Source organism: Pongo abelii, chromosome 15 (assembly GCF_028885655.2).
Source record: "Pongo abelii isolate AG06213 chromosome 15, NHGRI_mPonAbe1-v2.0_pri, whole genome shotgun sequence".
Lineage (NCBI taxonomy): Eukaryota > Metazoa > Chordata > Mammalia > Primates > Hominidae > Pongo > Pongo abelii.
In genome coordinates, this window is record NC_072000.2 from 79,126,573 (window position 1) to 79,150,129 (window position 23,557).

General features: G+C 45.1%; 1 protein-coding gene and 1 pseudogene across 4 annotated transcripts in view; both read left to right on the forward strand.

Moving 5' to 3' along the window:
* LOC100460443 (rRNA N6-adenosine-methyltransferase METTL5-like) lies at positions 1–8,818 on the forward strand (annotated as a pseudogene).
* The window catches only part of DLST (dihydrolipoamide S-succinyltransferase), a 21,733-nt gene continuing 6,932 nt past the window's right edge, over positions 8,757–23,557 (forward strand). The window contains exons 1-10 of one of the 4 annotated variants that reach the window (XM_002824946.5): positions 8,757–8,880; positions 9,457–9,490; positions 12,442–12,490; positions 15,944–15,996; positions 16,122–16,196; positions 16,742–16,797; positions 17,891–18,002; positions 19,552–19,704; positions 20,066–20,142; positions 21,026–21,123. In XM_002824946.5, coding sequence (XP_002824992.3) covers positions 8,818–8,880; positions 9,457–9,490; positions 12,442–12,490; positions 15,944–15,996; positions 16,122–16,196; positions 16,742–16,797; positions 17,891–18,002; positions 19,552–19,704; positions 20,066–20,142; positions 21,026–21,123 — 770 coding nt within the window. In that variant the 5' untranslated portion in view covers positions 8,757–8,817. The remainder of the gene's footprint in view (positions 8,881–9,456; positions 9,491–12,441; positions 12,491–15,943; positions 15,997–16,121; positions 16,197–16,741; positions 16,798–17,890; positions 18,003–19,551; positions 19,705–20,065; positions 20,143–21,025; positions 21,124–23,557) is intronic. The other 3 variants (XM_054530850.2, XM_054530849.2, XM_063715638.1) reach the window with 3 other exon arrangements.

The window sequence follows — 23,557 nt, forward strand, 5'->3', positions numbered from 1 at the left end:
TAGTAGAGGCGGGGTTTCACCATGTTAGCCAGGATGGTGTTGATCTCCTGACCTCATGATCTGCCCGCCTCAGCCTCCCAAAATGCTGGAATTACAGTCGTGAGCCACCGCGCCCAGCTCTTTGTTAGCTCTTATGTGAACTTAAATTAACTCTGCCTTTTCCCTTTCAGTTTCTCTGGCTGTAAAATGGGGTTGATAACAGCCACTCTCCTAGGATTGTGGTGAGGATCACATGTGGTGGGCCTTGCATTCTCAGGTGCTGGAAATAGGCACTCGTTAAACTGGTTTCCTTTCCTCCTAGGGTGGGTTCAGGAGCCCCCACAGCCATAGAACTCTAGAGCTGGAAAGGGCTTAGGAGCATCTGGTACAGTGGCTGGTCTCCAGATTTTTATATTTTTAGATTTCAACCATTAATAAAATGAAGAGGTCTTCTGGCCCCGGCCAAGGTGCCGGTCGCCTCCTGAGATCCGGTGCCTTCAAACCCTGAGAGTCCATATTTTTAAAAATACAAAATGAAGGAATTAAGGCTTAAGGAACTAGAGAGTCACCTGCAATAAGTGGATGGATTCGAAAAGGCCAAGCTACTTGTAGAACAGTATCCCACCAAGTTTCACATTGCAGCATGTATGCTCTATGCAATCCATAACACTTATGATGACATTGAAAGGGAAGTTTTTGCAGATCTAGGCTGTAGTTGTGGAATGCTTAGCATCAGAACTGCAGTGTTAGGAGCAGGGTTCTGTGTTGGATTTGACAGAGATGAAGATGTATTGGAAATATTTAATAGGAATGTGGAAGAGTTTAACAAATATTGACATGGTTCAATGTGATGTGTGCCTGTTATCTAACAGGATGTCAAGTCATTTGATACAGTAATTATGAATCCGCCTTTTGGGACCAAAAATAATAAAAGGATAGATATGGCTTTTCTAAAGACTGCTTTGGAAATGGCAAGAACAGCAGTATATTCTTTACACAAATCCTCAGAGAACATGTTGAAAAGAAAGCTGCAGAATGGAAAATCAAGATAGATATGATTTCAGAGCTTCGGGATGACCTTCCAGCGTCATACAAGTTTTTGTTTTTTGTTTTTTTTTGATATGGAGTCTCACTCTATTGCCAGGCTGGAGTGCAGTGGCGTGATCTTGGCTCACTGCACCCTCTGCCTCCCGGGTTCAAGCGATTCTTCTCACTCAGCCTCCCAAGTAGCTGGGATTACGGGTGCCCACCACCGCGCCCGGCTAGTTTTTGTATTTGTAGTAGAGACAGGGTTTCACAATCTTGGCCAGGCTGATCTTGAACTCCTGACCTCGTAATCCACCTGCCTCGGCCTCCCAAAGTGCTGGGATTACAGGCGTGAGCCACCGCGCCCGGCCCATACAAATTTCATAAAAATAAATCAGTGGACATTGGAGTGGACCTAACTCAGTTTTCGTTTTAAAAGCCCCCAAAACAAAAGTAGTTTAAAACTTATTTAAAATGAATAAAAAATTGGTTTACTAAAAATAAAAAATAAAATGAAGAGGAAAGATATTGGACCAGTTTGAGAGTTACTGACATTTTATTTTGCAGGTAAAGGCACAAAAAATAAGTATACAAAAGACTACTATCTACCATCACTTTTATTTCCTCTTTAAAATTTTTTCATCTCCCTTCACTGACACATGATTTTTATTTCTTAAAGAATCTTAGCCGGGCAGGGTGGCTCACGCCTGTCATCCCAGTGCTTTGGGAGGCTGAGATGGGTAGATCGCCTGAGGTCAGGAGTTCGAGACCATCCTGGCCAACATGGTGAAAACCCGTCTCTACTAAAAATACAAAAATTAGCTGGGCGTGGTGGCACATGCCTGTAATCCCAGCTACTCAGGAGGCTGAGGCGGGGAGAATTGCTTGAACCCGGGAGGTGGAGGTTGCAGTGAGCCGAGACGTGCCATTGCACTCTAGCCTGGGCAACAGAGCAAGACTCCATCTCAAAAAAAAAATAAAAATAAAAATAAAATAAAATAAAATCTTAACCACTTTGTTTTTAAAAGAATAAAAGGGGGAAAGGCATAATATGCAAATAAGTTTAGCTTTGTGAAAAACTCTTTACATTGTCTTTTCTCATTTTTCTAAAAACCAAGGGAAATGTCACAGGCTAGCGTTAGGGGTCCAAGGATCTTCATGACATGCCTTTACTTTATGGATGAGGAACCAGGAGCCCAGAGAGGTAAGGTGACATGCCCAAGGTCACACAGCAGCTGCAATGCCTCCTTGCTCTCTAGGAAAACACCCCTGGACATCAGAGATCCTTTCATGTGGCTGTCCAAGCACTTGGGCTGGGAGTTAGGAGGTCTGGGCACTACTCCCAGTCATTGGCCCTAAAGCCGCACTTTCTGCATTTCAGCTTTTATAAAATGGAGGTGATAATCATCCCTTCACTCAGAACTTGGGTGAGAATCTAATGAAAGAAGAGCTTCAAAAGGGCTCCAGAGATGCATACACAGTATTATGGAGTGAGGAATTAGGGAGTGAAACGTCTCCATGTCTATAATTTGCCTGAAAGTATTTCAGCCAACAAAAATAAGCAAATACATATGAACAATTGTTAAATCTAGGTGATGAGTATAGAGGTGGGTATTGCTATGCTACTCTGTCTACTTCTCTGCATATTTGACAATTTTCATAATCTTCCATAATTTTTTAAAAAGTACTCTGGCAAGGTAAATGGAAAGGATGATGTTACTCACAGGGAAGAGGTCCTCTGGGAGGTCCTTGTCTTGGGCTCTGTGGCCAGGTGGGGCCAACCACTCTAGAAGACGGAGCAGCCCACTCTTCACCAGCCCTGGGCAGACACAGCCATGGTCGGGAAGTGCTTCTGGTTTCCCTGCTTCCTCTCCAGGCAGGCCGGGTGCCCGTGGCTGGGTGAGGGGAGCCTCTGGCCCCTTCTTAGCACAAGGCACTGTCTGACAGACCCAGTCTTGCTGCAGCCGCTGACTCTGGGGACAGTGGGGGCTGCTTAGCGTAGCCAACCAGCATGGGGGGCTTATGAATATGCAAATAGAGGCCAGCTGGTTGGCTGCCCCCTGTGCCATTTCTCAATGCCACCCCAACTCAGGTGCCCAGAAAAGCCAGCTCAGAGAGGGCCTTCCTGAAATGCCATCTCTTTTGTCCTTGCCTATGGACCACAGAGCCCTTTGAAAACTTGGGCACTGAATCACCCAGCTTCTCTCATTGCTCTGGCCTCCAGCGGGAAGCTCCTGACTTCTGCTTTCAAATTCCCCAGAGAGGCAGCTCCAATATGAACATCTTTCTCCCTGTCCCTCAAGCATCCTGAGAAGACTGGAATCAGCCCAAAAGCAAACCATGGCATCTCAGATCTGCAGGAAGGAGAGGCTGCGTGGTCCCTTCCTCCCACAGAGGCCTGAACACTGCTGAGGAAGCTGTTGCTGGGCCAAAAGCACCCATCCCTGACAGATCTGGGAGAACTCACTTGCCAAACCCACCTACTCCCGAATGTAACCCAAATTTTGCCTTCCCCTCCTCCTTCAGCTTGGGAAGTGGAGGGGATGTTGTGAAATATAGCAATGAAAATTAGTAAACTACAGCTCAACTCATCAACGTGGACAAATCCTCAAAATACAGTGTTGACTGAAAGAAGTAAGTCACAGAGGCTGGGCTCAGTGGCTCACACCTGTCACTTTGGGAGGCTGAGGCGGGCAGATCACTTGAGCCCAGGAGTTCAAGACCAACCTGGGCAACATGGAGAGATCGCATCTCTACCAAAAATACAAAAAAAAAAAAAAAAAAAAAGAAAGAAAAAAAAATTAGCCAGGTGTAGTGACATGCGCTTTTGGTCCTAGCTACTTGGGAGGCTGAGGTGGGAGGATGAGGATTGCTTGAGCCCGGGAGGCAGAGGTTGCTGTGAGCCGAGATTGCACCACTGTACTCCAGCCTGGGCGATAGAGTGAGACCCCATTAAAAAAAAAAAAAAAAAAAGGGTGGGCGCGGTAGCTCACACCTGTAATCCCAGCACTTTGGGAGGCTGAGGCGGGCAGATCACGAGGTCAAGAGATTGAGACCATCCTGGCTAACACGGTGAAACCCCGTCTCTACTAAAAAACACAAAAAATTAGCCAGGCATGGTGGCTGGCACCTGTAGTCCCAGCTACTTGGGAGGCTGAGGCAGGACAATGGCATGAACCTGGGAGGCAGAGCTTGCAGTGAGCCGAGATCACACCACTGCACTCCAGCCTGGGCAACAGAGCAAGACTCCGTCTCAAAAAAAAAAAAAAAGAAGTAAGTTACAGAATGATACAGGCACTGTGATTCCATTTCTACTAAGTTAAAAAATAGACCAAAAAAAAAAATACCCACACAAAAACATGTCTAGATTTTCATTGTGTATTCATCGGTCCATTATTTTGAATTACAACTGAATGAAGAGACAGACAGATGGAATCTAGGTATCATAGGTAACACAGAGTGAATATAGGGCATAGTCCCTATTTTAAGGAGCCCAAAGATGGAAGCATAGGCTATAGCCCTATCTACTAGCTGGCCAATAATATTCATAAATACATAGGCAAGGATGTGAATGTATGGTTCAGAACACACATAAGAAAATCAGGGGATTTGAGGTAAATGAGCTACTTAATCCTTTCTAAAAACACACCTTTTTTCTTATTTAATTTGAAAGTAAATACATCTTTCATTTTCATTTTTTATTTTTTTCTATATCAGGCCACTGCTGGAGACATCTTTTTCTTAATTTAAAAACACAGGCAAAAATGTGTATAGTTTAGAACATAAGCATATTGAAGCTATAATGAAAACAAGGGGATGGTTAATATGTAATTCAGTATAGTAGTGGCTAACTGGGTGTGATGATGGAGGAGACCACAGGGAACTTTTCCATTCCTTCAGCTGGGCAGCAAGTATGGGAATTCCTTTTATTATTTTTCTTTTAAACTGAACATATAGATTTTTATATCCTTCTTAATACGTATTTTATAATGAAAATGTTTTTAAAAATTATCTTTTGGGCCGGGTGCAGTGGATCACGCCTGTAAGCCCAACACTTTGGGAGGCCAAGGTGGAGGGATCACTAGGTCAAGAGATCGAGACCATCCTGGTTGACATGGTGAAACCCTGTCTCTATTAAAAATACAGAAATTAGCCAGGCGTGGTGGTGGGCGCCTGTAGTCCCAGCTACTCATGAGGCTGAGGCAGGAGAATCGCTTGAACCCAAAAGGCAGAGGTTGCAGTGAGCCAAGATCGTGCCACTGCACTCCAGCCTGGCGACAGAGTGAGACTCCACTCAAAAAAAAAAAAAAAAAATCTCTTTTGAGCCCTGCCACAATTTATATTCATAAACTCTTGCCCCAGTAGATGGTGCTGTGTCTTGGGAAGCTCTAAATGAAGGAGTGCACTAGCTTATTGGGTTGCAGCTTGGAGTCCGTGGAAGCTCATATGTGAATCTCGAGGAAATCAATTTAAACTTTTACCCTCTGAATGGGATTTTGTATGAAACCATGCTCGAGTGTGTGTGTGTGTGTGTGTGTGTGTGTGTGTGTGTGTGGTGTCTTAAGACTGTAATATCTAAGATTAACTTGGGTGATCACTAAAACTCCAGAAGTGCTTTGCCACATTATAACCAGGCTTGAAGCCTTGAAGCCTCTACATCTTTTTTTTTTTTTTTTTTTTGAGACGGAGTCTAGCTCTGTCACCCAGGCTGGAGTGCAGTGACACGATCTCGGCTCACTGCAAGCTCCACCTCCCAGGTTCACACCATTCTCCTGCCTCAGCCTCCCGAGTAGCTGGGACTACAGGCACCCGCCACCATGCCCGGCTAATTTTTTGTATTTTTAGTAGAGACGGGGTTTCACCGTATTAGCCAGGATGTTCTTGATCTCCTGACCTCGTGATCCGCCCGCCTAAGCCTCCTAAAATGCTGGGATTACAGGCGTGAGCCACTGCGCCCAGCCTGAAGCCTCTACACCTTCTATAAGAATCTCGAAAATTGTTAAACACTGTGAAAGCCTGTAATCCCAGCACTTTGGGAGGCCGAGGCGGGCGGATTATGAGGTCAAGATATCGAGACCATCCTGGCCAACACCCTGTCTCTACTAAAAATACAGTGACACCCTGTCTGACACCCTGTCTCTACTAAAAATACAGAAATTAGCTGGGCATGGTAGCACGCACCTGCGGTCCCAGCTACTCGGGAGGCTGGGGCAGGAGAATCACTTGAACCCGAGTGGCAGAGGTTGCAGTGAGCCGAGACGAGATCATGCCACTGCACTCCAGCCTGGGCAGCTGAGCGAGACTCCATCTCAAAAAAAAAAAAAAAAAAAAAAAAGACTGTGAAAGGACTGGGTAGCTATCTAAGAAAAATATTAACAGCAACACTGGCAAGAAATTGCCATAGCCCCTGACTACCATTCTTGGATTCTTCAGCTGTGTCCACCAATGTTGTAAACATGGAAGTATTTAGTCATTCCACAAATATTTATTGAGTACCTACAGAGTCCCAGGAACTCTGGTGTCCCAGGTGTTGTGTTTGGAAAATTCAGGAAAATAGAGAGTAGTCTCTTTCCACCTGCTGCTCTATGCAGCATGGGAGACAGACAGGTAAACAGGACATTACAATAAAATGCAATGTACAGACCCAGACACAGTGCTTTGGAAGCATAGAAAATGTATCTGTTAACTCTGCCAGAGGGGTTAGGAAGGGATTAAGAAGGAGATTTAAAGGATGACTAGGAGTCCCTAGGCAAATAGGAGGAGGAAACAGCCCATGCAAATAGCTCAGCAAGGCTATGGCCAGTAGTGTGGTTTGACTAAAGCTCACAATCTGTGAGAATGTAGGGAGAGAATCAGAACATAATCAGAGGCCTGATTATCAGGTGCCTGGTCAAGTTGAGGAGTTTGTACTTTATCCTACAAGGGAGATAAACTTTATCTCCCTTTCTTTATCCAACCAGGAGAAACAATGAAAGACTTTAATCAGGGGAGTGACAGGATTAGGTTTGCATTTCAGAAGGATTTCTTTTTTTTCTTTTCTTTCTTTTTTTTTTTTTTTTGAGATGGAGTCTCACTCTGTTGCCCAGGCTGGAGTGCAGTGGTGCAATCTTGGCTCACTGCAACCTCCATCTCCTGGGTTCAAGCAATTCTCTTGCCTCAGCCTCCTGAGTAGCTGGGATTACAGGCATTCGCTACCACACCCAACTAATTTTTGTATTTTTAGTAGAGACAGGGTTTCACCATGTTGGCCAGGCTGGTCTTGAACTCCTGACCTCAAGTGATCCACCCACCTCATCCTCCCAAAGTGATGGGATTACAGGTGTGAGCTACCGCACCAGGCTCAGAAGGATCTTTGACACAGATATAAAGGATGATGGGCTAGAGAAAGCGAGAGTGGAGGCTTAGAACTGCTTAGGGAGCTTTTCAAATAATTCAGGTGAAAGCAACTGAGGAGTTAATTCTGGGTAGCAGCAGGGCAGAGCTGTTTTCTGTATTTCTAGTTAGGACTTTGGCCCATCCTTCCAGAATTCCAGTGGCAGCGCTTTCAGGGTTCAGGTGAGTGAAGGCACCGTAAAGGTCCTGATGGAGTTTGAGGCCAGCCTGGGCAACACAGTGAGACCCCGTCTCAATTTACATTAAAACATAAATTAATTAGAAAAATAAAAAATAAAGGTCCTGAGGGCCAGGCAAAATGCCTCAGATAAAGAAATCATCATGAACAGGCACCAAGTGGTTAATTCATTCATTCATACATTTATGTGTTAATAATTCAGCCAGAGGTTTAAAGAACATCTATTTTATTAGGAAGGTGAGCCTTAAAGGTGAATACTCAAGGGGCCTGAATACTTAAAGAGGGGAAGGGGATGCTATGTGCTTTCACTTCAAGTCAGCGGGAAGAATGGCACACTCAAAGTGGGGAGGTTAGCCTGGCATGGTGGCACCTGTAGTCCCAGCTACTCCAGAAGCTGAGGCAGAGGAATTGCTTGAGCCCAGCGTGTCGAGGCTCCAGTGAACTATGACCCGGTTTCTTAAAAAAAAAACAGCTGGGAGTTTATATTCTAGGGATAGGGTGACAAACGAACAACTTCCAAAATGCACAAGATGTATGAGGAACAATTAGTTTGGCTGGAATTTGCGTTGGGGGGAGATCAGAAGCTGTTGAGAAGTAAGGCTGTAGTTGGTGAAGATATCCGACTCGTAAAAAGGCAATGGGAGCCCTTTAGAAATTCCTGGGATTCTGTTTCTTTGACTCGGGGTTAGGAAGACAGGGAAGTAACAAGTGCCTTTTTTTAAAAAAAATAGTTAGGAGACCTGAGACTGGGGGTGGGGGGCAATGTCATCTGCCCCAAGCCACACAAGTGTAAGATCAGGCATGCATGTCTGCCAAGGTTTCAGTTCAATGTCCGTGCCCGCCTTTTGCTCTCTTCCCAAGGTACAGAGGCAGAAAGGCGCGGCGCCCTCGGGTCCCAAGAGAGAAGGGCGCCAAGCTCAGAGCCAGTTCTGTGGAAGGGTAGGGGAAGGCCTGACCGCGGGGGCAATGTGGTGGCGGGACAGTCGTATACACCTTCAGGAGAACCACCTCAGGTTGACAGGCAATGCGGAGGGCCCCGAGAGCGCCTTAGGGTTGCCTGCTCCAGAGAGTGAGACTCCTGTGCTGCAGCCGGGCTACTGGGCGCCGCCGTGCGCCCACCCCCTGCCAGTGGTTCGCTCCGAACACCCCTCGTCGGGCGGCGGGTACTGCGGCCCGCCCCACTTCCGGTTGTTGCCGGGCCCTATATCCGGTGTCCGCCCGCCCTCGGCTCCGCCGCCGTGATGCTGTCCCGGTCCCGCTGTGTATCCCGGGCGTTCAGCCGCTCGCTCTCCGCCTTCCAGAAGGTACGGTCTGGCCGAGCCGGGGCCCCGACGGGTGAGGAGTCTGTTGGCGGGCAGACAGGCGACCTGGAAGGCAGGGGCGCGGCGCGCCGGCCGGGCCGGGCACCAAGGGCACTGGGACGCGGAGGCCGCGCGGGCTGGGCGGCCCGGGGCCGTGGTTGCCCTCGGGACCGTTTTGCGGAGCCCAGCGGCCCCCTGCCTTCTCCAGGCAGCCTGCGGGGAACGTTTCCTGCTGTACCCCACCCTCCGCGCGGGAGCTGGGGAGCCGCGCCCGTCCAGATACTTGACTCAGAGTTAGGGAGGAGGCGCGGCGGAGTCCTAAGGCGGGATTCGGCGCCCGTCTTCTCTTGCTCTGTTAAAATCAGTGGGTATTAATGAGTCCCGTTGGGAAGTTGAGATAGTTTGGCAGGCCCAGCGTGTTGATTGGGACTGCCAGCATGGTGTGTTGCATTTACCTTCGGAGTTACGAGATTCACCTGTCACCACCACTGGGACAGCTTTGAGCGTGTACTTAAAAGAAAAAGCTGGTTTTTTTTTTTTCATCTTGGGTGACGTCGATAATGTCTTCTTTCTCAACAGGGGAACTGCCCTCTAGGGAGACGTTCCCTGCCTGGTAAGTTCTGCCCTTGCCGTCACCTAAAATGCTCTCCTCCTGGGCAGAGCAGTATGTGAGGAACTCGGGGGTGCCTGTGTTTCTCATAATTAAAGACAGTTCGGTTCAGAGAGTAGTGAGACACAATGCTACATAATCATGAGCTATCGTTTATTCATTTAGCTCGTAGTTGAGTTTCTACTGTGTTAGGCACTGTGCTAGACACTAGGGATACAGGAGTGGATACAGAAATGTACCGTTCTTGCCCTCATGGAGCTCCTAGGCTAGTTGGATAGTGTCAATTGCTAAACAAGCGAACAAAGGCAAATTTTGGTAACTGCTGAGAAGGAAACGAGGGTGGACAGAAGAGCCCTTTTTGAGGAGGTGACTTAAAAGTTATGGGCATGGCCGGGCGCGGTGGCTGACGCCTGTAATCCCAGCACTCTGGGAGGCCGAGGCGGGCGGATCACGAGGTCAGGAGATCGAGACCATCCTGGCTAACACGGTGAAACCCCATCTCTACTAAAAAATACAAAAAATTAGCCGGGCGTAGTGGTGGGCGCCTGTAGTCCCAGCTCCTCGGGAGGCTGAGGCAGGAGAATGGCGTGAACCCGGGAGGCGGAGCTTGCGGTGAGCCGAGATCGCGCCGCTGCACTCCAGCCTGGGCGACAGAGCGAGACTCCATCTCCAAAAAAAAAAAAAAAAAAAGTTATGGCTAGCAGAATGTGACGGAGCTAACCCAGTGAAGCCCAGGAGAAAGAGAATGGCATTCACAAAGACCCTGAGGAAGAAAAGAGGTTGGCAGAACTTAAGAACTGGAAAAAAGGTGATTTGGCCAGAGTATTTTGGTTAAGGGAGAGAGTGGCAAGAGATAGAAGATGGTATAGAGACTGAAGGAGTTTAGATTTTATCCTAGCAGTTAAAAAGAAAAAAGTGTCATCCATAGCTTTTTTTCTGTTGTATGCCTAGCCTGAGTATTTGTTGAATGGGTTGACCTTGTTGTGGGCTTTCTTTGTGCCAAGCATTTATATGAGTGCTTTCTGTGAATTTTTTAATCATCTCAAAACAGTAAGAAGTATTTTCTCTATTTTACAAATGCATAACCCAAGACAAGAGAGCTTAAAAGCCTTGGCCATGGTCACCCACCCAGCTGTTGATCAAGCCAGGTCTACCTGACCCAGCCTGAACTCTTAACCCACCATGTTCTCATTTACTCATGGACTCAACAGATCATTTATTGAGTGCTTACTATATGCCAGCCGCTGTTCTAGGTAACAGGGGTACAAATGGACTGTAGCCTCGAGATTTTATGGGCTAGCTGGAGAGAGAGAGCAAATATATATTTATGCTCCGACAAGGGCATAAATTGTGGTTACTACGAGAGAGGAATAAAGGGTGTGATGAGAGGGTGGGATGATGTAGACCAGCTTGGGAAGGTTGGGAATGTCAGTAAAGGCTTCCCTGAAGAAGTGACATTTAACTGAGACCTGAATATAAAAGAGCCAAGAAAATGTATTCCAGGCAAAGGGCATTGCTTGTGCAAAGGTTTTCAGACAGGAAAGGACTTGACCAGTGATAGACATGGGAAGAAGCCTGTCTGGCAGGAAAGATAGAGTGGGCTGGACGGTACAGGATCGTGTAAAGTGTGGACTTTATCCTAAGAGTTATGAGAACATAAGGCACCTAGCACAATGTCAGCTTGTAGTGGACTGTCAATAACCAACATATTTTTCAAGTGGGAACCCTGAACAATGTCAGTAAACATTTTCTCCACTTTATAGGTGGGCAGGACAATACAAAGAGCCTTGCACTTGGGGATTTGCATTTGGGCTCAGGGATTCACCTTGGGCTAGTCACTTAACCTCCAGAAGTCCTACTTACATGAAATGGGAATAATGGCAGATGGTCGTTCCACTTCAGAGAGTTGTGAGACTAAAATCAAAATGAGGTCATTATGGGAAAGCTTTTTATAAACCCTAAAGCACTGTACACATGAAATTTGCTGTAGGATGAACTCTGAATTGGACTCCAGGTTCCCAAAATCAGTGTAAGCCGCCAGCTATTCTAGTTCAAAAACATACTATGCTTAGAATTTGCACTGCATAGTCATTGGCTGCTGGACATAGAGGTGACTGGCTTACCTATCTTGGGATGCTTGTGAGGAGGTGGGCATAAGAGAGGGCTAGCTCTCATTTGGTGTCTCCTGAGCCCATGGTTCAGAAAGAGTTGTTAATCTGAAAGAAAAAAGACATAAGAAAGAATTCAGAAGAGGCAGCTGTAGTTACTAGTCATCAGTTGGGGAAGTGCAGTTAACTATGATAAGGACAGCTGGTGGGCAGAAAAGGTCTCTCACCTTGTTGAGAGTGAGCAGGGTGGAAGACTTCAGAAAGGGATGGGAAGTCAAACTGAAAGATGGGGACATGATTTTCTCAGCTCTAGGACAAGCTGGAGACCCCGAGCCTAAAGTAGCCAAGTCTTTGCTACTAGGATTCAGGTGATAAGATTTCCAACCCAATCTTTTCAAACCCAGACCAAACATCCTCCTTGCTTCTCAAATTGGGTTATGTATAGTCACAGGATAAGCCATCCCATGTCTTTCTCAAGCTTCAGTTGTATTTGAAGACTTGGCGAGTAGAGACATTTTATTATGAAAACTTACAGGAATAATGAAAAGTTCTGACTTTTTAAGGTAGATGAGATTATATAATCACTTTGGGCTGTGCCATCAAATTTTTTCTCTTTCCTCCCCAGCCAAACACATACCCACTCAATCTCACATACCCATTTGCTCTCTGCCACTAAGGCTACTTTGGAAAAATTTGAGAAGCAGGACTCTATGATAAAGATTATATCCGTTGCCGTTGATCGTGCTCTGTCTCAGGGTTGGGGGTGAGCAGACCCCTTTTCCATTCCCAGCATGTATCCTTTGTGAGATAAGAGTTGTTGGTTAAGAGTTATTTTGTTTCTTGCAGGGGTCTCCTTATGCCAGGGACCAGGTTACCCTAACAGCAGGAAGGTTGTGTAAGTATCACTGGGGAGTACAGATATGTGGCCACAGGTTATTTATTAAGACATAAAGTTCTAAATTTGACCATCTGATTTCTTCACTGGCCTCTAGACCTAGAAGTTGAGGTGATTATGTTGAGTCCCTAGACTAACCTCAATGTTCACTTTTCCCATGTGATGTTCCTTGAGCATCAGCTCCATGTCAGGTGTTGGACTGGGAGTGTGCCCGCTCTCCACGTGTTTGGATTATAATGAAAGTTAAGTTGGAATCCTCTTTTCATGGGATATAGAAGGGTGCTCCTAGATATTCTATTTGGATGTAAGTGCAGCTGAAAGGCTTGAGGTTACATTTATTGTGGAGATTGAGAGCATCCTCTCAGTAGCATAGTTACTCATTTTTAAAAACAGTAAAAGCATAAAACTGGTTGAGTCCTGGGACTGACTAGTTTGGAGGGAATGCTGTTATTGCATAATGCAGAGTTTGGAGAAAGGCTACCCATGTGTGTTTCAGATTAACTTCTGCGTATGAATGTTGCTTAAATGCTGCTTTGCATTCCAAGTGTTTTCGTGGTGGTGCTAAGAGAATGCTCTCTAGTAACCTGTTCAACAGCTGTCAGGTTGCTTACTCTACAGGGAGAATCCTCAAAGTGAAGAGGTCAGCGGATGAGCTTCTTACTTACTCTACATCACAATGAGGGTTTTTGTTGTTGTTTTGAGACAGGATCTTGCTCTGCCACTTTGGCTGGAGTGCAGTAGCCTGATCTTGGCTCACTGCATCCTCAGCCTCCTGGGCTCAAGAGATCCTTTCACCTCAGCCTCCTGAGTAGCTGAGACTACAGGCGCATGCCACCATGCCCGATTGGTTTTTGTATTTTTTGTAGAGATGGGGTTGTTTTGCCATGATACTTGGGCTGGTGTCAAACTCCTGGGCTCAAGCAATCCATCCACTTGCCTTAGCCTCCCAAAGTGGAGGATACAGGTGTGAGCTATGGTGCCTGGCTGATTTTTTTAAATTGAGTAAATGTTGCACTCAGTACTAGAAATATGAATCCCTGTGTTATTTTGGAGGACAGTTTGATAGTCATAAGTCTTTGAAGTGTGTGTACCTTTTCTTTTTTTCTTTTTTTCGAGACGGAGTCTTGCTCTGTCACCCAGGCTGGAGTGCAGTGGCGCGATCTTGGCTCACTGCAGCCTCTGCCTCTCGGGTTCCAGCAATTCTCCTGCCTCAGCCTCCTGGGTAGCTGGGATTACAGGCGCATGCCACCACACCTGGCTAATTTTTGTATTTTTAGTAGAGACGGGATTTCATTTTGTTGGCCAGGCTGATCTCTGAAACTCCTGACATCAGGTGATCCGCCCGCCTCAGCCTCCCAAAGTGCTGGGATTACAAGCGTGAGCCACCGCCTGGCCTGTGTGTTCCTTTTCATCTAGCAGTTCCATCTCTAGGAATCTATACTGAAGAACTGGTATATTTATCTCAGATTTAATATCTGATAAGATAAATATTATCAGATTTATCTCAAAATGGCAAAGAGCAAGGGATTGGCTAAACTATAGCATGTTCACTTGTTCACACTATGAAAAGTGGGAAAAAGCAGGTTACAAAATAATTTCATTTTCTACTGTGTGGTATGATCCCATTGTAAGTATTCTTTTTGCTATTTCTAATATTCTGTAGTGAACATCTAATTATTTAGAGATTCAAAATGTATTACTCATCTGCAATCAAATGAAAATTGGGGCAATCATGAATCTACAATAAATGCACTAAATACTTGAAAGTAAATAATGAAGAAAAAGTAAACTTTGTGTGGGATCACCCCAATCATGTCACCCTAATCCAGTATCTTTGTGTGTGTTGTGCCTTTTTTGTGAATAAGGTACCCACTTTATTTAATAAATCTTTTATTGTAAAACAATTTTTGGTTTTATGTTTTTACTAATAGTATTATATTTACCTGATTAAAAATTCAAAAAGTAAAAAGGGTGTCTATGAGAAGACTTTTTTATCCTTGTCCTCTAGCCACCCCCCCCCCGCGAATGCCTCTTGGTAGTGGTGGCCACCACTCCGGGTTCCCGGATGACTTTCAGAGCAGCCTCTGCACTTGCATGTTACCTGTTAGTTCTTGCCTGTGGGCATGTACTTTACAAGGTTACAAACTATATGTAGAACAATTTGTATTCTTGTAGTTTTTAAATATCTTCATTTTTTCTTGGTTATACATAGACCTTATAGTTATTTTGACATTATAAAAGTAAAAATACCTAAAGGCAACTTAAATCTCTTTTACTTTTCTATTATAAAAATGCTTGTTGTAGAATATTCAGACAATCCTGAAGTATAAAAAGTGAAAGTCTCCATCCATCCAAATCATTCTCCCAAATTGTGTAAGTGTGCAACACATAACCAGAGATACCACATATGTCTACATCTCTCACCCCTCAGAGGTAACCACTGTTAATGGCTTTGTGCATACAGGGTGAGCTGATTCTCCAGCTTATATTATTTACTGTAAAGGCCATATCAGTAAATGCCTTGGTCTTTGAGGTTCGTTTTGAATGAGTCCGGAATGTATTGATCTGCTGTGTTCTAGCAAGAGAACCGAGTAGGAGATACCATATGGGGTTTGTGTGTGGTTTTTTTGTTTTTGGGTGTTTTTTTTTTTTTGGCATAACACCTTGTTTTACTTCCGAGTTAACCTTGTTAATCTTGCTGCCTTATCTGATCTAAATCTGTTATCTTGAGGGCAGAAATTCCATTATACCTTGCACAATGGCTTGTACCCTGGGCAGGCCATATATCTATCTTGGATTTAGTTAAGAAAGAGACCTGGTTGGACATGGTGACTCACTCCTGTAATCCCAGCACTTTGGGCAGGATCTTGGAGACCCGTCTGGGCAATGAAATCCATAGTCTACAAAAAGTAATTTAAAAAATTATCTGGGTGGCATGTGCCTGTAGTCCCAGCTACTCGGGAGGCAGAGGTGGGAGGATCCCTTAAGTCCAGGAGTTTGAGGTTACAGTGAACTATTATCATGCTACTGCACTCTAGCCTGGGTGACAGAGCAAGACTCTTAACTCTTAAAAAACAGAAAACCAAATCAAGAAGCTAAGTCCTTTCGGTCTGCAAAGGACCAAGGTGCTTATTTTTTTCTTTAAAGAACCAAATGTAAGTCTGTTTTGTGAGAGCTGGCATTGCATTGCAACACAGGGGCCTGAGCATACTTGGGGAGCTCACCATTTAAGGTACCTGGGTCTTTAGGCTCTACTCCAGACCTGCTGAGTCAGAATCCCTGGGGGAGAGGCCCAGACAAGTGAACTTTGAAAAAGTTCCTCCCCAAGTGACACTGATGGACACCCCTGGTCAAGAGTCACTGTTTAAGGGGAAGGTGACCCATGGGGCATTAACTAGACTAAAATGTGAGTGGTTCGCCTGCTAAAGGAGTTAACGTGTGTTTCTTTTGTAGCATTAACAACAGTGTCTTCAGTGTTCGCTTTTTCAGAACTACAGCTGTATGCAGTAAGTACCTGCCTTCTTGGGAATGGAATTTTATGGGAAGAACAACAATTGATTGAGTTTAATTAAAGAAAAATATTAAAAAGGAAAAATGAACTACTTGTGATTTTCTTTTTTATTTTTCCTAGAGGATGACTTGGTTACAGTCAAAACCCCAGCGTTTGCAGAATCCGTCACAGAGGGAGATGTCAGGTGGGAGAAAGGTAAGATTTAGTTTCCTCTTTTTTTTTTTTTTTTTTGAGACAGACTCTCGCTCTGTTCCCAGCCTGGAGTGCAGTGGTATGATCTCGGCTCACTGCAGCCTCTGCCTCCCAGGTTCAAGTGATTCTCCTGCCTCAGCCTCCCGAATAGCTGGGATTACAGGTGCCCACCACCATGCCTGGCTAAGTTTTTTGTATTTTTAGTAGAGATGGGGTTTCACCATGTTGGTCAGGCTGGTCTCAAACTCCTGACCTCAGGTGATCTGCCCACCTCAGCCTACCACAAAGTGTTGGGATTACAGGCCTGAGCCACTGTGTGAGCCACTGCGCCTGGCTCCTCTCACTTCTTAAGTTTAAGTGCTATCTAAAATTCTCCCCTCCCCCCAGGATAGTTGTAGAATTTATAGCTCTGCCGTTTTCTTTACATATGTACTTTGCACTGGCCCTGTAGGAAAGGGTTCTTGTAACATACCTGCCAAAATGGGTTTTGTGGCTACTGGAGGCTCCCGGCTAACAGGTAGCCTTGTAGCCTTTGATTGTCTTTTCAGCTGTTGGAGACACAGTTGCAGAAGATGAAGTGGTTTGTGAGATTGAAACTGACAAGGTAGGCTTATCTTATATTCGTACCAGTTTTTCATGGGCTTCCCTTAGTTAACCTAATGAAAGAAACAGGGACTTAACCATTGTTTAGAGATAATTTTTAACTAGCTCTAACTTCAGTTGTAAAATTATTGGATTCATTCAATTAAAAAAAAACTTTTTACATTTAACTTTTTTTTTTTTTTTTGAGACTTGCTCTGTTGCCCAGGCTGGAGTGCAATGGCCTGATCTCAGCTCACTGCAACCTCCACCTCCTGGGTTCAAGCGATTCTCCTGCCTCAGCCTCCCTAGTAGCTGGGCTTACAGGCGCATGCCACCACGCCCGGCTAATTTTTGTATTTTTTGTATAGACAGATAGACAGGGTTTCGCCAGGCTGGTCTCAAACTCCTGACCTCAGGTGATCTGCCTGCCTTGGCCTCCCAAAGTGTTGGGATTACAGGCATGAGCCACCGCGCCTGACCTGCATTTAACTTTAAATTGTTTGCTGTGTGTGTACTATGTACTTCATTTAGTAGCTTTAGTCTTGTAGTGTGTGGTGAGGGGGTGGGGAGGGTAAATGAACTGTTTCCAGTTTTTCCTGTATCACTTGGAAACCTATTAACTGAATATTGCCTGAACGTTTCTGAGAAAGGACAGAAAGAGTGAATCTTGACAATAGCGATGACTTATCACCCTTGCTCTGAAATTATGGCCTTAAGATATTTGTGTGCAGGGCCTTATATATTGTGTTGCAACTCTTGTGACTCACTGGAGATTTGTTGTTGTTGTTTTGAGACAACGTTTCGCTCTATCACCCAGGCTGGAGTGCAATGGCGCAATATCGGCTCCACCTGCCAGGTTCAAGCGATTCTCGTGCCTCAGCCTCCGAAGTAGCTGGGATTACATTTTTGTAGTTTTTAGTAGAGATGGGGTTTCACCATGTTGGCCAGGCTGGTCTTGAACTCCTGACCTCAAGTGATCCGCCTGCCTTGGCCTCCCAGTGTGCTGGGACTACAGGCATGAGCCACCGTGCCCGGCTTCATTGGAGATTCTATACAGCTAATTTTCTAATGCTGGATAAACATTTGGACTTCCTCCATCTGTCTTCCTCTTCCAGACATCTGTGCAGGTTCCATCACCAGCAAATGGCGTGATTGAAGCTCTTTTGGTACCTGATGGGGGAAAAGTCGAAGGAGGCACTCCACTTTTCACACTCAGGAAAACTGGTGGTAAAGAAGTTCTCCTGGTGGTCAAGGTCTCCAGTGTTCCCTCTTGGGATTGGGACTGAGCATAATATGCTAATTCCCCGATATGTCAAAGACTCTGTCATTCCAGCTGCCCTTAGTTGAGGGAATAAGGGGTAAATTTATATATAGTGTGAACTTTAAATGTCAAATTCTAAAAGAAAAGTTTATTTTTTAAAAAATAAACCTTATACTCTGAAATGCTTCAAAACTTTTTGAGCACTGACATAATGCTCAAAGGAAATGCTCATTGTCTTTTATGGGGAATTCAGTGTTGTTTCTTTTCACATCTATTCTCTCATATCTTTAGGAAGGGTTGGTATTTCTTTTGGGAAGAAATGAGAAACGAATTTGTACTGGACCTGATAGGATTAGAGATTAATAACTTTATCTGACTCTTAGTTAAATTTTATAACCACTAAAAAGTCTATTTCTTTTTCCTAAGCGAGAATCGTACCCGTAGACCAACGAGTCACAAAAGTCTATTTCTTTTTCATTGTTACACTAATAAGGCAGATAGACCGCATGATTGAGGTTAGTCAGGCAAGACCAGAAGCTCAGAGTAGAAAACATGTATGGTAGAAGGCTGGGAAATAAGGATAGTCCTCCTGTTGCAGAAGTTTGTCTGAGCACTAACCCTGGATATAATGTCCAGATGGGTGAAAAACAGAAACAAACATTTCATTTAAAGTTGTGAGATTATTACTTGGCCACCTCAGTGATTTATGAGTCATCCTGGATGAAGCGCTTTCTTAAACCTAAGTCAACCCTCGATGACTATTTTATTTTTTGAGACGGAGTTTCACTCTGTCGCCAGGCTGGAGTGCAGTGGCCTGATCTTGATTCACTACAACCTCCGCCTCCAGAGTTCAAGTGATTCTCCTGCCTCAGCCTGCCGAGTACCTGGGACTACGGGTGCATGCCACCACGCCCAGCTAATTTTTGTATTTTTAGTAGGGACGGGGTTTCACCATGTTGGCCAGGATGGTTTTGATCTGTTGATCTTGTGATCCGCCTGCCTTGGCCTCCCAAGGAGAGTAATCCCTTGGCCTGTAATCCTGGGATTACAGGCATGAGCAACTGCGCCCAGCCTGTTTTTTAATAGTATTCTTGCATATGTAATGTTAAAATAGAGGATGGAGAGTATCAGTAATTAGAAATATATTATGTTTATGTATGCATTTCAATATTTTAAATTGCCTAGGTGTTTTTTTTTTTTTCCCCTTGGAAGTCTACATTTTCTTGGGCTTGAAAGGTGCTTTGAAAGTACTTGCTGAATTTATTCAGTAGAAACCTGTGAAATTGGGAAGGGAGCTATAAATTGAGCCAGTTATCTGATGGACATTTAGGGACCCTGAGGACTAGAGAATAGTGCCTTATGTCATTGTGTGTGTGCCTTATAGTGCTTTGCATATTACTGATACCCAGTAGACATTTGTTACTTGATTGGAGCTAGAGTTTTTGCCACTAAATTTTGCTTGGTTGCTTCTCATTTCAGACAGTGCCAGTGGCATATACTTTTCTTGTTTTTCAGCTGCTCCTGCTAAGGCCAAGCCGGCTGAAGCTCCTGCTGCTGCAGCCCCAAAAGCAGAACCTACAGCAGCGGCAGTTCCTCCCCCTGCAGCACCCATACCCACTCAGATGCCACTGGTGCCCTCGCCCTCACAACCTCCTTCTGGCAAACCTGGTAGGCTTCCAACTCCCACATGTCATGTGGGAGAACATCTCGTCTAATATGTTCCCTCACAGGGTAAACTCTAGACTGATGATGGTTCTGAACAGGCCAGGTTGGCTGCTTTGTAGAAAGAATTCTAGACTTTGTATCCAAAGGCCTGCTGTGCATCTCAGCTTTCTGTTACTAGCTGTGTGTCTTTAGGCTAGTCACTTAATTTATCTGAACAGATTGTTCATCTGTGAAGTTGGAGTGATACTAATATACCTCAGAATATCTTGAAGATTAAGTCACAGTACATATGAAAGCACTGGCACAAACTCAGTAGATGTTTCTTTCTTTGTCTGATGCAGCTTTATCCTCTTTTCATTTTCAGTGTCTGCAGTAAAACCCACTGCTGCTCCTCCACTAGCTGAGCCAGGAGCTGGCAAAGGTCTGCGTTCAGAACATCGGGTAAGCCTCTGAGGACCACTTCCAGGAAAGAGGCAGGGGGCAGTGTTGAGATTAGTGGAGTATGGGTGTGGTGGTGCCTACCTTTGAATGGCTGGCAGCTCATTCCCTCAACCTTGACAAAGGGAGTTTAGGATATAACTTCTTCATAGTCACATAACCATCAAATGATAGGATTAGAACCTGAGGTCTTCTGAACACTCGTTCAGTGGTTTTCCTATTATATTATGCTACCAGTGAAAGCCTTGGGTAAGTTAAATATTTGTAGGGGATGGTAGCTTAGTAACTCACCCCCTTCCTCCCACGATGTCACACACTTCAGAGAGGTGGTTTAGTGAGCTCTATTCCTATACTTCCGGGATACTTAGCTGTAGCTAAGGGATAATACTCAGTAGCAATAGCTGTCAGGTGCAGACATAAAACCTCAAGGAAGTATGGTCAGGATTGTGGTTCCTCTGCCTGAGAATACTTCCTAAAAATATGATAGCCTGGAAAGTTTGTTGCTCATGAGGTTCTGTTCCACAAATAGCTATTCTCATGCAAGTCTTTATCAATAGAAAGTGCCCTTTTTCTTATGATTCTTATGTTGACTAGACTACACTACACTACATTCTTTCATAAATGGGTTTTGGTTTTTAAATCACTGTTTCTGAGCCTTCATTCTTGGTCAAGCCTCAGGCACATCTGAGTGAGTAGTTTTGTGTTTGCATGTGTTTGCTTGGAGGAGAAAGGGCCACCACAGGAAAGGGAAGCCTGGAGCTCTTGTACTCAGATACTGTAGTCCTTGGCCATCTACTCGTGGCAAGCCGTGTTCTTTCTGACTACACGGGGAATGCTTGACCCAGAGAGATCAGATTGTCAATGCTTGTTCCACTCTCACTTTCAGGAGAAAATGAACAGGATGCGGCAGCGCATTGCTCAACGTCTGAAGGAGGCCCAGAATACATGTGCAATGCTGACAACTTTTAATGAGATTGACATGAGGTAGTGTCTCTAGTCCCTTTTAATCCCCTAGGCCCTTTTTTGTTAGAGAACACGAACTTGCCCCAGTCCTTATCTAGTGCAGATTCTAAAACTGACTTGTCAGGGAAGAGGTATTTGTTTGTTTATTGTTTTTTGTTTGTTTGTTTTTGTTTTTTGAGATGGAGTCTCGCTGTCTCCCAGGCTGGAGTGCAGTGGCGTGATCTCGGCTCACTGCAAGCTCCGCCTTCCGGGTTCACGCCATTCTCCTGCCTCAGCCTCCGAGTAGCTGGGACTACAGGCGCCCCCCACCACGCCTGGCTAGTTTTTTGTATTTTTTTAGTAGAGACGGGGTTTCCCCGTGTTAGCCAGGATGGTCTCAATCTCCTGACCTCATGATCTGCCTGCCTCTGCCTCCCAAAGTGCTGGGATTACAGGGGTGAGCCACCGCGCCTGGCCTGTTTATTGTTAACTTTCACAGAGTGACCCACTGGCTTCTTCTCTAATTGGCTTTCCTGATACTATGCCTGCCTCCTCCATGACCTTAACCTTAGCCTTGGCTAGATGTAGCAGCTCACACCTGTAATCCTGGCACTTTGGGAGGCCGAGGCAGGCGGATTGCTTGAGTCCAGAAGTTCAAGACCAGCTGGGTAACAAGGCGAAACTCCACCTCTACAAAAAATACAAAAATTAGCCAGGTGTGGTGGTGCACACCTGTAGCCCCAGCTACTTGGGGGGCTGAGATGGGAGGATCGTTTGAGCCCATCACTTACATATTTTCCTAAGTGATTCAGAATCGAGTAGATGAAAAGGCAAAGATAGGCTGGGCTTGTCTTTCATTTTACCCAGCTTTGATAGCGAAATGGAAAACAAGTTGTGTTTTTAAAGAACCTTAGAATGTTAACCAAAGGTATTAATTCATTAGGTGTGTGTATGCCCATTTCTGTAGTGAGCTAATTGTTGACTTACCTGTTTTCTTCAAGGTTTCGATGTGTTCAAGTACTGTCAGGAAGAGAAATTTGACAGACATGTTTTGAGTGCATACTGTATACGGAGTACTGTGCTGTGGAATTCAGTGGGGATATAGGCTGGGCACCATGGCTCGTGCCTATAATCCCAGAGCTTTGGGAGGGTGAGGAAGGAGGATCACTTGAGCTTAGGAGTTGGAAACCAGCCTGGGCAACATAGCAAGACTGTCTCTACATAAAATTTAAAAATTAGCCAAGTGAGGGCTGGGTGCGGTGGCTTGCGCTTGTAATTACAACACTTTGGGAGGCTGAGGTGGGTGGATCACATGAGGCCAGGAGTTCGAGACCAGCCTGGCCAACGTGGTGAAACTCTGCCTCTACTAAAAATACAAAAATTACCCAGGCATGGTGGCGCATGCCTGTAATCCCAGCTACTCGGAAGGCTGAGGCACAAGAATTGCTTGAACCCAGGAGGAGGTTGCAGTGGCTTGATATCGCACCACTGCACTCCAGCCTGGGCAACAGAGTGAGACTGTGTCTCAAAAAAAAAAGTTATGTATGGCGGCGTGGACCTATAGTCTCAGCTACTTGGGAGGCTCAAGTGATCCTCCTGCCTCAGCCTCCCAAATGGCTGGGACTACTAGGAACACAGGCGTGTGCCACCAGGCTTGGCCAATTTTTTTAGTTTTTGTAGAGACAAGGTCTCGCTGTGTGGCCCAGGCTGGTCTCCTGAACTTCTAGGGTCAACCCATCCTCCTGCTTTGGTCTCCCACTGGGATTACAGGCATGAGCCACCATGCCTGGCCAAAAAATAATTTTTAAACAGGTCTTCAAGAATGACTAGCATTTTGTCAGCCTTGTGGAGAAAGGTCATTCCAGACGATGTTAACAGTATAGACCATGAGATGGGCAAGTAGAAGACACATTTGAGAAATTGTCAAAAATCATTTCTGTTGTGAGGATTTTGTATAGCAAAGAATGGTAAAGAAGGTTGGATCCTTACTTCAGAATGTTTTGAATGCCAGGGTATGAGTTTATATTTAATTCAGGAAGCAAATCAAGTCTCAGGTCATCTCTTTGTTTCTTTTTGTCCTGAGGGTTTAGTCTGCGAATCTACTTTTCATTAGAGAAATTTGCTTTTCTTTGGAAAGGGTTTGAAAAATAGGGAGAAGGGAGTGTTTTCTTGATAGTGTGCTGTGGCATTGTTCAGGGTAGGGCTCTGTGACCTGTTTTACTAGATGTCATCCATGCTGTTGGGAAACTTTCTGAAGAGACTGGATGACATTCAAGCCAAAGATTTCTCTCTTGTTCATAGGATGTAGGGGAAGGACCTTGACTAATGAATCACAAAGTCTGCAGCTTATGTTTCAGTGCATTAGGGCCAAATTGTACACAAATTGAATTGGACTTTGAAATTCTACCCAATTTCTTAAGACGAAACATGTAAATATTTGTGGCCCTGAAAGATGCAGTTGGCCCAACAGCTTTGA